The following is a 16,384-nucleotide window of genomic DNA, read 5'->3' on the forward strand; positions in this document are numbered from 1 at the left end:
TTTACATAAACTATCTGGTAGTTTTATTCGATAACTGACATTATTATATGTGTACTGTATAATAAGTAGGCGCTGACCATTTAAGTGCCCGTTTAATTTACTGCGACTCTATTAAATTTACTGACAAAAATATTAAGAAAGATGAGTATTACCTGTTTGGGTATTATTAATTCTTTACAAATCATAATAACTTAAGATTTTCTTAACATTTTCAAACAATTTTAAACAATTTTATTTTTAAAAAGTTCAATGCTAGCAATCCTTCATCAGCACATATCTTTATTTATTACATATCTATACTTAGAGTACTCTTAGCATCTCCAAGTAGGGTTACTGGTATTTACACATCTTTTAGATCTCGACATTCGTATCTGAAATAAAACATTTAAATAAAAATCCGTTACGTAGGTAGGTACTTAAATATTTAAATGTGGATGTATAATAAAAAAATATGATTACTTTTAAAGATAATATCGTCATTTTAGTGACATAAAATCTTCCGATTTGTAGTGCTAGTCAAACAAATAAGTAAAAATTAACATTTTTACAGCATTTCTGCTCGATTTATCACATGACTAGATTAGGGTTGCCCAAATCTATTAAATTTAAAAAAAAAGTGTAGCCATTCAAATTCGAAAATATTTGAACAAAATTATTTGTGATATGTTGGATAAAATAAATAATTTAAATGGTTGATTTGCAATGTTATCCATAACACAAAAAATGGACGGTCCTTTCTAAGCCGCAAGTTTTAAATTTTGTATCAAATGGATGGTTTTAAACCTTTGCTTATTTGACAAACGATATAAGGTCTGACGATAAGTTTACGCATGCCTTAATTATTTTTTGAGCTGGATCTTCTAAGAAAAAAGAAAGAAAAAAATTATGTGCTACCAAGAATATATAATCGTTTTTATTTTTACTGCGCATTAATTGGTTTGGAAAAAGAGAAAAATTCCCAGTTAAACAAAATGCACTCGATAAAAAATTCTACGCGCCAATAAATTTGAAAAATAGTGTATTTTTTTTTCAAAGGTTTATGGCTACAAACCAGTGTTGCTTGTAATGGCATTTATTTGTACTACTATACATTTAGAAAAAAAAATCCAGTCTGAAGATGTACGTCATTCGACGAAGGAGCTCAGTGGAAAAAAATGTTTTTATTTTACATGAGCATAAAATAAATATTTTTGAAAATGGAATTCTTTAAAAAAAATCAAAAAAACATTTATCTCAGCATACATCATACACGAATAGTTGACAGTTCTACAAAAGTGATTTTTAGTGTGTAAAAATGTAACAACTAATACAAGTATTCAGTAAACGAAAAACTGTTCGTATTACGTCACGCGTCATCAATCTGTGATTGTTTACTTGATATTCTCAATTTTTCGTGAGGAGTAGAAAAAGGTAAATGAACATGAAAACAATAATTCAACAAGACCCATCCGTTAAACCGACGTTTAATAAACAATGAAAGCATAGAGAAAATGCCAAAAATAATATTATGTATTTCTCCATATTTTTAATTTTTGTCATTCGATTTCATTTATTAGGCTTCTTGCATATGGATGCTGAGCGACTAATTTACTATAGAAAATCACGATTTTAAATGAATGAGGGAAGAAAATAAGGGTAAGAATATGCTTTATATATTTTTGATTGGCTTTTCATAACAAGGTCAAACATTTAACTGGACCACAGCATGTGACAAAAAACAAAGGAAAAAAGTTAATACTTAATACGCTTTTGTATTTATTTCATAAAAAATCTCTTTACCAATAATGTATTGTTTTATCAATATTTAATGAATGTAAGTTAAATACCAATGTTTTATTTTTTTGTTTATACGATGTGTTACATAAATATTTTTCCAAAAATATTGTGCAACCTTAAAATGTCAGCTATTAAAAGAACCTGAATGTTAGTTTGGCAAAAGAGTAAATCGATTAATTTGAATATAAGATAGTCGATATCGCTATCAATTTTATGATTAAGTATTAACAGCAGTAGTAAAAAGCTGTTTTTCTTTTACAAACGTCCCGATGTTTATGTTATTTGATTTGATTTGCGGTTATACCTACGACTCACGTGTCGAATAATCGCGAATATTTGACAGCGGCTAGATATTATTCTGTGCATCTTTGGTCCGTGAAAAATAGCAGTCAATAATTGTTTAGGTTTAGGCAAGAACTTTTTTGACTGTTTACTTTATCGCTCACTCCTTTCAACAACGTAATATATTGAAAAAAAAATCTCAAATTTTGAGTTGTGCATGTTTTCGGAATGCCTAGAAAATGTACTATATCCCAGCAAAAGCGGCATATTTTTAACTAAATATTTACCCGCTACGGGGCAGAAAGTGTTGTTTTTGCATTTTAAAGAAAAGGTATTGTTAAATTTTTTTAAATATGCTAAATATTTTTCAAATGGAGAAAAAACATTCAGGATTTACCTAAAAAGATCTATTGCACAGTAAAAAGTTCAATAAGTGGCTTGATATTTATATTAAAAACATTTTATTATATTTTTAAACTTTAAAAACGATTTCCTGAAAAATCAAGTTTTTTGATACATGACATCGTTGAAATGAGTGAGCGATATGTCAGTTAATTACACTGTAAACAAATGTATTCATTGTATTGTAATAATTGTATTGTAATTTATGACGTAATTAATTTGTTTGATTTGAAGGCTTAAAACCAAAATATTTCATTCATAATTTTGTATTCTTGACTGAAACTAGACATTGACGTCACGAACGTCTGAAATTAGACGTGAGAACTCTTACAACTGCGTGAAGCATACGAAAAAAACTGTAAGCAATTGTAGGCACTTTAGTTTCGGCGTCACAGACTCCTCTCACGACAAAATAACATATCGATAACATAAAAAATCCATATTATCAAATAATCCATTCTACAAAATTCACCAATGTTTAAAAATGAAAAAAATTGTAATAGTAGTTAATTGGCTTCTTTAAAAAAAAATTAAAGTAACGCAACATTTTTACTGGATTATGTTACCTATAGAGTGGCTTCTAGTATTAGGTATTCGTAATACTGACCACATTGCATATCGCCACATTTTTTCAATTACCGCCTTTTTTTAAAGGTCCATATTACTTTTTCTCTTCTTATAAGAAGAGAAAAAGTAATATGGACCTCTTCTCTTTTCTCTGGAAATATGAGTATGTTTATTGATTTTTCTGATTTCCAGAAAAAATCTCTTTTTTCTGGAAATCAGAAAAATCAATAAATATACTCATAAAACTCAAATGAAACTCAGGTTTTGAAAGGGCTAAGTGGAGAAACGCAAATTTTTGAACAACGATTTTGACAGACCCAAAAATGTTGTGAATGAAAATGTTCAATTATGAACACGACTTACTAAAAAAATCGACAGTGACTTGCTTCAAATTTTTTGTAAAACAAATATGTACAAAAATTATGAAGTAAAGTGACTTGAAAGATATTATTAAAATAAAAAAAATAGCCACATTATAAAATCATAACACGAGTAAAAGAATGATCACTCGAGAGTATTAAGTGGTAGGTACTATTAAAGTTTTTGTATCAATTGATCATACTTTAATTTTATTGATTTGTTTTGTGTTTTTTCTGGTTTTATTTTATCAAATGGGAAGATTAATATTGTAAGAAAAAATGGCCGAGTGGCGTCTCCACTAGCACTAGTGTAAGTAGCATCGGAAGGCAAATAAATCAATGTCAAGATAGTCACATGATCTTTGGAAGAATTCTAAGTAATCTAGGGTTCATTTAACAATATTCCAGTAAGTCGAAATAAGTAGTCTTAGGTCTGCATTATTTGAAATAAAGTATTGAAAACGTACCTTTTTAAAATATGGTACCTACATATTAATTAGACGTACGCCTCGCGTATAATACCACGACCAGTACACACAGCTACTATACGAATAGGTATATATCGTGATTTAGATATTATAAATATTTTTGATTGCCATCATTGATCGTAGAATGAGATTTTTTTAAATCGCTCATGTAGATTTAGCTTCGATGGAATTAGACTCTTCGCGGATAACGTCTAACCCTTATCCGCACCCAATGGTGCATAGGGCACTGCATCGTATTGACGCAGTGTTATCTTGGTCTTTACTTATACGAAGGCAAGGTGATCGCTCCTGCACTTCAGGGACCAGTCCGGGGTAATATGAAATAAATATTAGAGTGTGAAATTTATTTTCACTCCCCCCCTGGGAATCGAACCCGGAGGAACTTCCAGTATGGTAGATAAACACGCTAACAATTACACCACGGAGGCAGAGGCGGATAGTACTAGATACTTATTTATTTTTTTACAAAAATGTTAGTAATATTAGTATAAAACCACTCACCAAGATTTTTGTGTCTACCGGTTTCGAGACGTATCCGTCTCTTCGTCAGGACTATCGCTGCCACAGCATGCAAACAATACTACCCTTCGATAGTGCTATGGTAGTGAAGGGTAGTATTGTTTGAATGCTGTGGTAGTGATTGTCCTGACGAAGAGACGGGTTCGTCTCGAAACCGGTAGACACAAAAATCTCGGTGAGTGGTTATATACTAATATTACTAAAAAAAAATGTAAAAAAATAAATAAGTGAAAATGAGTAACCACAAAGTAAATGCTTTAAATATTAATAATATTGAGATTTGTAGGTAATAGATACTTACCTGTTTGAAACCTACAGTAGGTACCTACCTATTTGAACTGAGTTCAAACCGCAGATAAGGTAAACATACATTCTCTTCCTGGGGTTATGTAAATCCCCGTTGTTACTTCGCCAAAAAACTAAGTATGATAAAGTAACAACCTTAAATAAAAACATGTATACTTACCTAAACGCCGCCTGTACGGGAAAACCCCACACATATGCCTACGTGATAACGAATGGTAAGAACTAACATCTGCTAAAATAAAAAAGGACTTATTAATACCCAGACATCTATATCCTTCTTCATCTATGTTGAGATATAAATCTTGCCTTTACACCAAGGGTGCCCAACCCGCGGCCCGCGAGGCCCTCGACGCCCGCGGTCATGTATGAAGTATTTATTTTTAAACCAGTGATATATTTGTCATACACGGTTTGATACATCAACAAAATGTATGTTCTCAAGTATTATCTATTAGCCAAGTTATGTATGTTGTTATAAAAACTGTGAACAATATTCGTTCGCACGCTCTTCAGCATTGCCAATTTAATTTATTTATTGATTTGGCGTTAAATTTGTAGAACTCCATTTTAATTTATGTATTAATTTTTAAATTGAACACAGATTTTTTGAGTCTACTAAGTTCAAACATTCGTTTGAAAATGCCATAACTAGGCGAAACAATTGTCACCATATTTTTTATGTGTTTTTGTTAACAAAATACAGTTTAGTAGACTCAAAAAATCTGTGTTTGATTTAAAAATTAATACATAAATTGCCAATTTAAAGCAATCTCAAAATTTTTCGAAAACCTTAATGTGTATAACTTCAACTATTGAAAGAGATTTTAGAAAAATTAAGTAAGCGAAATGAAACTCAAATCTCGCACTGATCGGACATTGATAAATTGGTTTAATTAAAAAAACATATATTGTTTGATTTATGTGTTTTTATTAATAATTTTCATTCTTAAAATTTTTCAAAATGTTTATTACGGTACAAATATATTTTTTGTTGATTCAATGTGTGTTTACTTCTCACATCGCTCACTCCTTTCAAGAACGTCATAAATCAAAAAACTTGATTTTTCAGGAGAACGTTTTTAAAATTTAAAAGTATAAAACAATGTATTAAAAATAAATATCAAGCCCCTTATTGAACTTTATACTGTGCAACAGATCTTTTTGGTAAAACCTGAAGATTTTTTCTCCATTTGAAAAATATTTTTTTTATACATTTAAAAAAATAATTTAACAATACATTTTCTTCAAAATGCAAAAACAACACTTTCTGCCCTGTAGCGGGTAAATATTAAGTTAAAAATATGTCTCTTTTGCTGGGATATAGTACATTTTCTAGGCATTCCGAAAACATGCACAACTGAAAAGCGACGATTTTTGATTTATGACGTTCTTGAAAGGAGTGAGCGATATCTGGTCGTAATAATGTTTTTTTTCACAATTACCCTGATTGTACTTTCTGATTACCTGTGCATTAAATTATTTATAATATTTAAAAAATCAATAATTATTAAAGTTCTTTGTTTTAAAATTTTAAAATAATTTTTTCTACTGTCTGTATGCGGCCCTTGGAATTTTTTTAGATCATCGATGCGGCCCGGGGTGCAATTTGGGTTGGCCGGGCCTGTGTTACACCATAGTCAAATTAAATAAAATATTTTTTGTAGATGCCTCAACAAAGATTGAATAGGGGTCTATTCATTTTATGCGATTAGATGAAGTCTGAGTGACTTATAATATGTATATAACATGATAACATATATCATCCTTAGGGTGAAAATCCAGTATCGGACGGAATAAATCAATCAAAATATGAAGTCATATTATAAAATTTTAAATCCAATCTTGACTTTAGGAAAGATGTAAAAGGTAGTAAAAATCATAGCCACAACCTCCTTAAGGCCTTACTCCCAATAATACAATTCATTAAGCGTCCGACTGCCCAGAGAGCCGGACGTCAGGTCACGATCGATTTTTTTGGTACCTTGGAATTTTTTGTTTGTGTTTTAGAAAACGTATCGATATTTTTGGATTCCTTACCTTTCAATCACTATTTTCTTATTAAAACCGTTGTATTTATTTAAACGAAAAACTATTTTTTTTCAATACAAAAACCATGTTTTAAGAAAGAAAGAAATGAATTACTTTAAATTTTACCTAGGTTTAAAGATAATTAAATTGCGATTGATCCTATATTGGGCTTTAAAGGAGATCCGCTTACACAGAATTCATTCCACTGGAGACTACCGGAGAGGTCACATGTCTGTTCACGCCCGATAATGAATGTAAATGGGATATTTTTTGGCGTTTTAGAATATATGTACAGAATTTGTTTTTTTGTTGTTGTTTTAACTCCTTACCTTTCAATTACTCTTTTCTTTTCAAAACCGAAATGAAAATCAACTTTTAAGAAAAAAATCAATTACGTATAATGTTACCTGGGTTTAAAGAAAATTAAGTTGCGATTTTTCGTATATTGGGCTTTAAGGACATTGATCGAATTACCACCGCCTTGGGATAATTGGTCTGCGTAAGAAAAGCGTGCGTCATGACATTACGCGCATACGTTAGGTTCACCAACACCATGCTCCGATAGGGTTTAACTCCGAACGTCTACACCTTCCAAGAACGCTATTATTATTAGCTTTTACAATTATCTACCATCGCCATGTCCAGTTTTGGTAAATTAAACAGGAACGTTTTACCATATTTATTATGCCCACTTAATCACCGAGACATGCGTCAAAAAAAGGTTCGCGAATCTTAATATATCCGCTTCATTCTGAAACACACACAAGCATAAATATGTATAGTAAATATATACACTTGAATGTGGTCAGGTCAGGAGTCGGGTACGTATAAGGAGATGCATGCATGTGGAAGAGACGAATATTATTAGCTAAGACAAATTGGTGTGGCGTCTAATATATATATATATATATATATATATATATATATATATATATATATATATATATATATATATATATATATATATATATATATATATATATATATATACATATATATATTTATTTATTTATGAGGCGAATGTTATTGAAAAAAGGAACAGAGGAAGACCGAGAAAAACATGGTACGATCAGGTATGCCAAATACTTGAAAGTGGTCAGGTAAGGAGTCGTAATAATCGGCGGGTATGTATGAGGAGATGCATGAACGTGGAAGAGGCGAAGAAGGTTTGCAAAGACAGAGTGGTGTTGCGTTCTATTCTCTCTGCCTACCCCTGCGGGGAAGCAGCGTGATGTGCATCTGTTTATTTTGATGATGATGCATGTTTATTTTATATTAATGTTATAAAGTAAGTCGTAACAAACACACACCCAGCTGTTTGTATTGTATACCCATATAAGTCTAAGGGGCGAAAACATTACGCAGAAGAATACGTAGTGAGTTTGTGTAAAGGATGCCGGATGTATATCCGTATTCACAGATCCTGTTAATATTTGACCTCATTGCGAAAGCTTCCGTACTACCTTTGATCATTCCTTTACGTACTGTTGAGGTAAAGTTGAAAGCGCAATAGCAAAAATCCCTAAATTGAATAAAATTGGACATTTATTCAGGTAAATGTGTTTTTTTGTAGGGGATTATTAAAAGTCTTCTTCTCTACAATTACCGTAAATAATTAGACGCTGAAGATTACCTAACTTGCCCTAAATAATATGCTAAGCTTACCTGCATTTTAAATAGTGATAAAAATCGGACTAAGTATTCATAAAAAGTATTTTTTACGAATTTGATATACAATCGTGCGTCAAAATTGCTTATGAAAATATGTTCTACACGTAAGAAAATCAAGGTTTACAATAAATCAAGTAAGTAAGAGAGACGTGATTACTGTTACAAAAAAGCTTTACTGTTTTATTTACAGTGTATTAAAAAAAAAATAAGCAGCTTTTTATTGTATTATTTTCATGCACATTTTTTATTTCAATGAATAAACAATAAACGGCTCGTTATGAGATATTATATGCAAACGCAAAATTAGTACTGTACTTACTAATTTTGCAAAATCCTTTTATTTGAATGCACGTAAAACCCTTTTCGTGAATTATTTTACGTACCAGGAGACCCCTGAAAACATCATTTTTTAAACTTTACAAAATTATATAACTTTGTTATAACCACTTTTTATAAGTGGTTAAAACAAAGTTTTATAATTTTATAAAGTTTATAAAATGTGCCACAAAGTATCTGCGGAAAACGTTCAAGAAACATCATTTTTTGTTTGTACTTATGTATTTAAAGCAGTCGTTTTTATTCATTATATTTAAATATGTCCGAATTTTTTTCTCAAATGCTGGATTTGCTCCTCTTAGGAGTCATTTATGTCAATATTTAATTGACTTCTTCATCTATACAGAGATGTCATTAAAATATTGAAATTCAATTATGTTTTATTGGTACAAATTTGAATTTGAATCAGTAATTCAAACGAATAATTGCATATTTAATATTTATCGTGTGATCATAGGTACATTTTCACCTCATTAAAATAATACAAAGTGTAAGTGTAATCGTTTGAATTTTTTTATATTTTCGATGTGATCCATATTATCAGCGTTTTTCCTGATAATTATGATTTTCTATTGCAATGAGAACACCTGAATGATGAATTTTGAAAATACCTCACCTGAACAAACTATACTCGCGAATAAATTAAATAAATCGATTTCATTTGATTATCATTTAAAAATTTGAGTTTGTTATTGCTTCCACATTTGCCTTGTAGATACTATACGTGAGTGTATTTGTGCATGAGGAGGTTTGTGTAACCTTGTCATTTCAGATTCCACCTCTACTCAGCTCATCAAAGCTCCGAAGTAACTGAGAAAAAAAACGGAAAACGAATAAAATTAAATTTAAGTTTTTTTATAATATAGAAACACCACAAAATGTTACATGAACGTTGTTTAAATTTGTTCTATTGATTTGTGTTTAAAAAAAAAAACAAAGATAATGTTTTGCCTATGGTCTTCAAATAACCGCTGTCGATGTTTCTATGCAAAAGTGTAAATAACGAAATTTAAAAAAAGTGACGTTTTTATCATAGAGTTGCTAGAATGCATTACGAGTAGGTACTCGTATATAATATTTTAGTTTCACAGGAAAATATTTTAGTGTCTTTTTTAAAACCCAGATAAGTGTTACCTTTGTTAAAAAGAAAAATAATCATGAAAATAAAACGGTAAAAGCCAGATATTTTTACAATTTTTAAATAGAGCTGGGTAAATACCGGTAGAACATCTGACATTTGCATTTGAACTGAAACCATGGATCGGGAAACTGTTGACAATTGATCGTTCAAAACTGTATACTAGTGTTGAAGGGTTTTTACGATGACATTTTTACTGCTCATCCTTTTAGAAGTGACAATAAGTGATAAATTTAGAAATCTGATCACGAATACTATTTCTGGGAACCTATATCTATAATCAATTAGATACCTTCAATGGAATAACCGAATTAACCGTTTAAAAATTCATCATATTTTCCAGTAAAACTATCACCATAAAATTACGCTTGAAAAGTGTTATTTTTACAACTACCTTTAATTTTAATTAAGGATTTTATTATGGTATGATAGCCACCTACAGACATAAATCAATTAGACTTTTGGTAGGTTATCATAATAATCATAACACTAGCTTAAAAATACATTTGCTAGGTATAAACTGTTTAGAAGGGAATTAAATCGATTAAAGTTGATTGCAATTAGACATTTTGGAAGTATGTAAATGTTTATGATAAAAATCGGTAGTCAGGTACACAAAATTTTTTTATGTTTCACATATTTATATCAGAAAAGAAAACTGGGTTTAATATTCCATATATAATACGATAATATGGAGTTTACACATGGACACGGAACATATTAAAAAATTGAAGTCAGTATGGGTTAAGTTAAAAAACCAGAATAAACAATTATTATTATATATTATTAATAACGTAAAAGATCTTCTGAAGAAACTTCTGGTAAACGACTCGATTTATATTTTCTATATAAATAAAGATGTTTATGTTCTAACTAACTAACTAACCATCACGTCGCTTCACCCGTAGGGGTAGGCAGAGAGAATAGAATGCCACATCACTCTGTCTTTGCAACCTTTCTAACCTTTTACACATTCATGCATCTCCTCATTCATTATACTCATACTCCTCATACTGCCACCGATTTTTTGACCTGACTACATTCAAGTATTTGACAAAGCTGAACGTGCCAAGTTTTTTTCGATCTTCCTCTGCTTCTTTTTCCAACCCCATTCGCCTCATAAATTTGTTTTACCGTTATTTCTTTACTCATTCGTTCCACGTGTCCAAACCATCTCAACTCACCTTTTTTTAATTTTATCGATAATGCTTACCTCAGCCTTGCATTTTTTCCTTATTTCACCATGCGATCATCCATCATAAATTATTTTACCACCCCTTCGTCTGAGGGATCGCATTTTGACTGCATTCAGTCTATTGTCATCCTTCTTTTGCCAACTCCATGCTTCACTTCCATACATTAGAGTTCCTCACGTTTACATTAGTTTGTTCAAAACCTTAAATGTCCTTAAATTATGAACCGATTTCTTTAAAAAAAATTCACGACGTTGCAATCAAATACGTGCGTGTTTTTGTAATAAAAATGGAGATGGTATTTCCAATATTTTCCATTTTAACAGACTGAGTCACAGAACCGTGTGACAGGTTAGTCTTAGTATTAAATAAAACTCGATAAACAATTCATCGTACTATTAAAATACTTGGTATACCTATTATAATGAAAATAGAAAAATACCCTTTTAAAAGAAAGCATCTTACTTGGTATCCAGGTATGATCAGTGGCATGTACAGAGAATTGATTAGGGTAGGTAGTAGAGGTAGGTAGTGAGGTAAGCTATGTACAACTTAGTAGGTCGGGTAGGTACTGGCTGGGTTTTTATATGTCACGCGGGTAAGTTAGGATAGGCACTGCTTTTCTTCCTATATGGAATGCACGCCCCTGGTGACCGGGTACACCTTTGTTTTAGCCTTAAATAATACTCGATAAACAATTCATCGTACTAATTAAATACTTGAGATACTTATTAGAATGGAAATGAAAAACTGCCATGAAAAAAGAAAGTAGTATACTAAGCGTCCAGGTATGATCTAACAATCAAATTACAAAATAACCTTCTTAACACCACTTTTTGTCGAGTTGTGGTCCAGTAGCAACATCCATGGTCCGATCTACCACTAAGCGAAGTCGTGATACTATCATGAAAAAATACTACAAAATATTTATGTAGAAAACAAGAATGCAAATCATTTTTTTATTTACTGAATATACGCTCACAAAATAATATAATCGATCATTCGAGAACGATTGATTAATTAAAATGGGTTTATTGTTTACAATGAATTTAATATATGCTTAACAAACTAAGTGGTTCTTTAACCACTTTTTAAGCAAAAACAAAAAAAAAGGTTTGGTAGCATGTTATGATATTTACAAGGATTGTAATTAAGGAGTAATTCAAACGTACGAAGTAATATCAGATTATATAGGATGTTTTTTTTAGAGGTATAAAAATTAAAATTTCCCGCGATAAATTGATGGTGGCACCCGCCGTGTGGCATGTTGTGCCATCTTGTTGAAACCACAGCTCTGTCATATTAACGCCATTCAACTGAGGTATGAAGAAGTTAGTAATCCTGTAGCGCTCTCCATTGACCGTAACATTCTGGCCGGCATCGTGTGTAAAAAATATGGGCCAATGATTCCACCAGCCATAAAGCACACCAAACAGTGACTTTTAATGGATGTAAGAGCGTCTCGACAAAGGCTTTTGGGTTTTCTCCACTTCAAATTTAGCAATTCTGCTTATTGACATAACCATTCAACCAAAAATGTGCCTCTTCGGTGAACGAAATTTTGGGTTGAAAAAGAGGATCAAGCTGAATATTGTTTTCGGCTCATTCACCGAACCTACGACGCTCATAATGGTCATTGAGTCTATTTATGGTGAAAGGACAAATCGTACTGATTACAAATCAACTGTCAACTGTCAAATTGACAGTCTGTAGAAACAATGTTGCTGGCTTAAAAACCAAACCTCAAACAAAAAACACCCTCTATTTTTCATTTATTTATCTTTCAGATATAAACATTTAAATTCTTAAGACGTTTAAAGTTTTATTTGAAAATAAATAATTGAAATGAATGTTAAGATAAGTATGTCTTAAATTCACAAATTCTCAAAATATAAAATAAATTAATGGTTGCGACATCGGGCGTTTGCAAATACAAATATCATTTGGTGCTTTTTGTCTCCAACTACGAAAATCGTTTAACTTTGTCTAACTCATATATTGTAACAAGGACTGAGTGAAACAGCATACAAATTTGTACTTTCTTCGACTCTAATCCTCTAAAATAATAGTTTGTTGTACGGTGTTATAAATTGAGTGTCATCTCATAAAAAAGGTAATTAAAAAACACATTAATGAAACATTTTATTAAAAAACGATAGATTATATAATTATACATACAGGAAATAAAAAAAATTGATCAAAATATAAACAAATTACAATCATTAAGATTCTAAGAAATGATTTTTTTATATCCTTGAAAAAATACGTTGTTTACTACTCCACCCAAAAATGACTGGTTTATTTTGCCCTAAACTAAAATCCTAGAATTGATACAAACAATAACATGCGTCACTAATCAACACGCACTGAATAAATGATCTAAACGTATTATAACTTATCGGACAAACAACCAACACCAAACGTTGCGGAATTTCCCGCGCTTCCGAGTGTAAGTTCGATTTTGGCGGGAGAATTTTGTGACAGCCACAAACGAGACTATATGACAGCCACAAACTGAAAACAGAACGAACTAGTCTCGAGCGGACTGCGGCTAACGACGGGTGACGATTCGGACGGTTGAACAATTCAAATTTCCCGCGATCAGCTGGCATTCCGAATTCAAGCAATTTTGACAGATGTTTTGCCGGGAAAACTAACTTGCAAATTTAAAATAATATAAAAAAGTTTTTGGTTACTTGTAATATTATTTTTAACTGAAGTAAACGTGAGAAAAAAAAGTACAATATCCAAAATCCATTTTTTTTGATACAGTGATTTTATACGTATGACTTTGATAACTGAATTTGAACAGTTGCGTTGGCTGTTTAAAATGACAATTTAATTTATTTTATTTAAATATAATAAAGTAAATATTTTATAAAAAATAACATAAGCATAAAAAGTGCAGAATGTCGGCGAATAATCTACAGATGAAAAAGTTTGTGTTTTTGCACATTGTCTTCTTTGTAGTAATTGGTAAGTGATTTTTTTACTTTATAAATTATTTACGTAAAATATTTTCTTTTTAAAATATATTTGAGTAAAGAATAGTGTACATAGCTTTATGACAGAACAAGTTGTTTAATTATTTGAAAAATGTTGTACTCATTTTTTAAGCAAACTATTAAAAAGTGTATGAAGTAATCTTTTTAAAATTTAAATATAAATTTAATAATGATATATTTTAAATATTAAAATGAAACACAGATTTTTAGGATCAAATAAGTTGTATATTTTTATAAACACATAAAAATAAAATCGTGACAATTGTTTCACCTTGCTAGGGCATTATCAAATTACTTTCAAGATTAAATGGACTGATGGTCCTTTGATCTTCACAGAAGTTTGATAATACCCTAAAAATCTGTGATTGTTTTTAATATTTAAAACATAAATTAAAGAGTTGTATAAATTTAACACCAAATCAATAAATATAATAATAATACATGAAAAAGACATTAAGATTAGAACGAGGATGTCTGGAATTTTACGCAGCTCATAACTTGCTATTGACATGTTTAGTATTTTCATGTGTTTATAGTCGGAAATGGTTCCATGATCGCATGAGCATGATCGTTAAACGTGCAATTCACTGCAACATAAAGACGTATGAGATAAATGTTACAAATATACATTAAAATTATTATAATCGCACAACTAATAATCAGAGCTTTTTTAAACAAAAAAGATCTCGGAACTCACTTCATGTCGAGGTTTTTACAAATAAAATATGTAAGCAAATATCGTTTAAATATTGATTACAATACCATATTTAAAGTTAAACGTGCAATTCACTGCAACATAATGACGTATGAGATAAATGTTACAAATATACATTAAAATTATTAAAATCGCACTACTAATAATCAGAGCTTTTTTAAATAAAAAAGATCTCCGAACTCACTTCATGTCGAGCTTTTTACAAAAAAAATTGTAAGCAAATATCGTTTAAATATTGATTACAATACCATATTTTATCATTTTGGAGAATTATATAAATAAAGATTGTAATTAGGTTAGCGCAAACATTGTTTCGTCTAATTGATTTCAGAATTAAACAAATATATGTATGGATATCCGTGAAAAAAGGTGACGCCGTTCCACCGCGTTACAGGGAAAAAAGCCCTGCTAATAATTGTTTTTTGTTTTGTAATGTATTTTTCGCATATACCTTTCCTTTCCTAACTATCCTACCTGCAGCCAAGCTTCTAAAATAGAGGCTTTACTGGTTATTCCTTTATATATATATATATATATATATATATATATATATATATATATATATATATATATATATATATATATATATATATATATATTTTTAAATAAGGCCAATACAGTAGCTTAGTGATTGAATAATCTTTTGGTTTGTGTTAAACGTCCAATTATCACGGTGCATACGAGTACATATACTGAAAGTTAATTTATTATCCGTAGAATGGGGGGTAGAAAGTGGCATCAAACGTATACGTTACAATTATTAATAATATAATGTACCCAGAATTTGACTATTTACTTTCACTGTTTGGTCGCACTAATATTGGCACTTTCTCGCTGGGGCTTCTGATCCCAAAATTATTGATCGATTTGGTTAAGTGGTAACGCTCAAATCAGGCCACATATTTAATGTATAATTATTGTTGTTTACATTTATTTCACGAATTAAGTTGAATACGTTTTTTATTTATTATTTTTTTGGTTATTTAATTTGATTGCATTGAGTTGTGTAATAAAAATATGAAAAATATCTATTTCATTTGAAACATTTGTTTCTTTGATTTAAAAAAAATTATGTTATGTGGTTTGAAAAATCATTTTACATTGCAACTTCATCATGAAAAAAAATCTGTTTATCCGTTTCTTTTCATTATTTTTATTTTCATTTGTTTATTATTTTAATTTCATTTTATAAAAAAAATGTTAAAATATATATGGCTGTCTAAGTATTACACCCACCACTTAGTCAAGCTGGAATAAAGATTCATTATTATTAAAACAACGTTTAAGTGAAAAAATGTGTTGTGTTTTCGACATATTGAAAAAATCGCCGTCTGTATAATGTCTCATGTGCTTGTAATAATGTAAACGCAACGCGATTTCTTTCATCAAAAATATGTAGAAATTTGGACAAAACATTTGAAAATCACTACGACTTCGTTAGTTCAATAAACCTTAAACGGACATTTGACTTTTTTGATTCTTTGACGAATGTATGATTAAAATATAGTTACATTCTCTGGACGTGTCAAATATACTCGATTCCTTTACAAAAATACAAAAAAAATCAGGTGCAATTCTTTAAAATAATTTTAAATTTAT

At 30.2% G+C, this 16,384-nt stretch overlaps 1 protein-coding gene across 1 annotated transcript in view; it reads left to right on the forward strand.

Moving 5' to 3' along the window:
- The first annotated feature begins 13,597 nt into the window (after positions 1-13,597).
- The window catches only part of LOC148311359 (carbonic anhydrase 7-like), a 76,552-nt gene continuing 73,765 nt past the window's right edge, over positions 13,598-16,384 (forward strand). Inside the window, exon 1 of the mRNA XM_088256790.1 lies at positions 13,598-14,041. Within this exon, the coding sequence (XP_088112916.1) occupies positions 13,975-14,041 (67 nt within the window). The 5' untranslated portion in view covers positions 13,598-13,974. The remainder of the gene's footprint in view (positions 14,042-16,384) is intronic.

This window comes from Brachycentrus maculatus, unplaced genomic scaffold (genome assembly GCF_059751285.1).
Source record: "Brachycentrus maculatus isolate JH-2025_06_01 unplaced genomic scaffold, ASM5975128v1 h1tg000066l, whole genome shotgun sequence".
Classification (NCBI taxonomy): domain Eukaryota; kingdom Metazoa; phylum Arthropoda; class Insecta; order Trichoptera; family Brachycentridae; genus Brachycentrus; species Brachycentrus maculatus.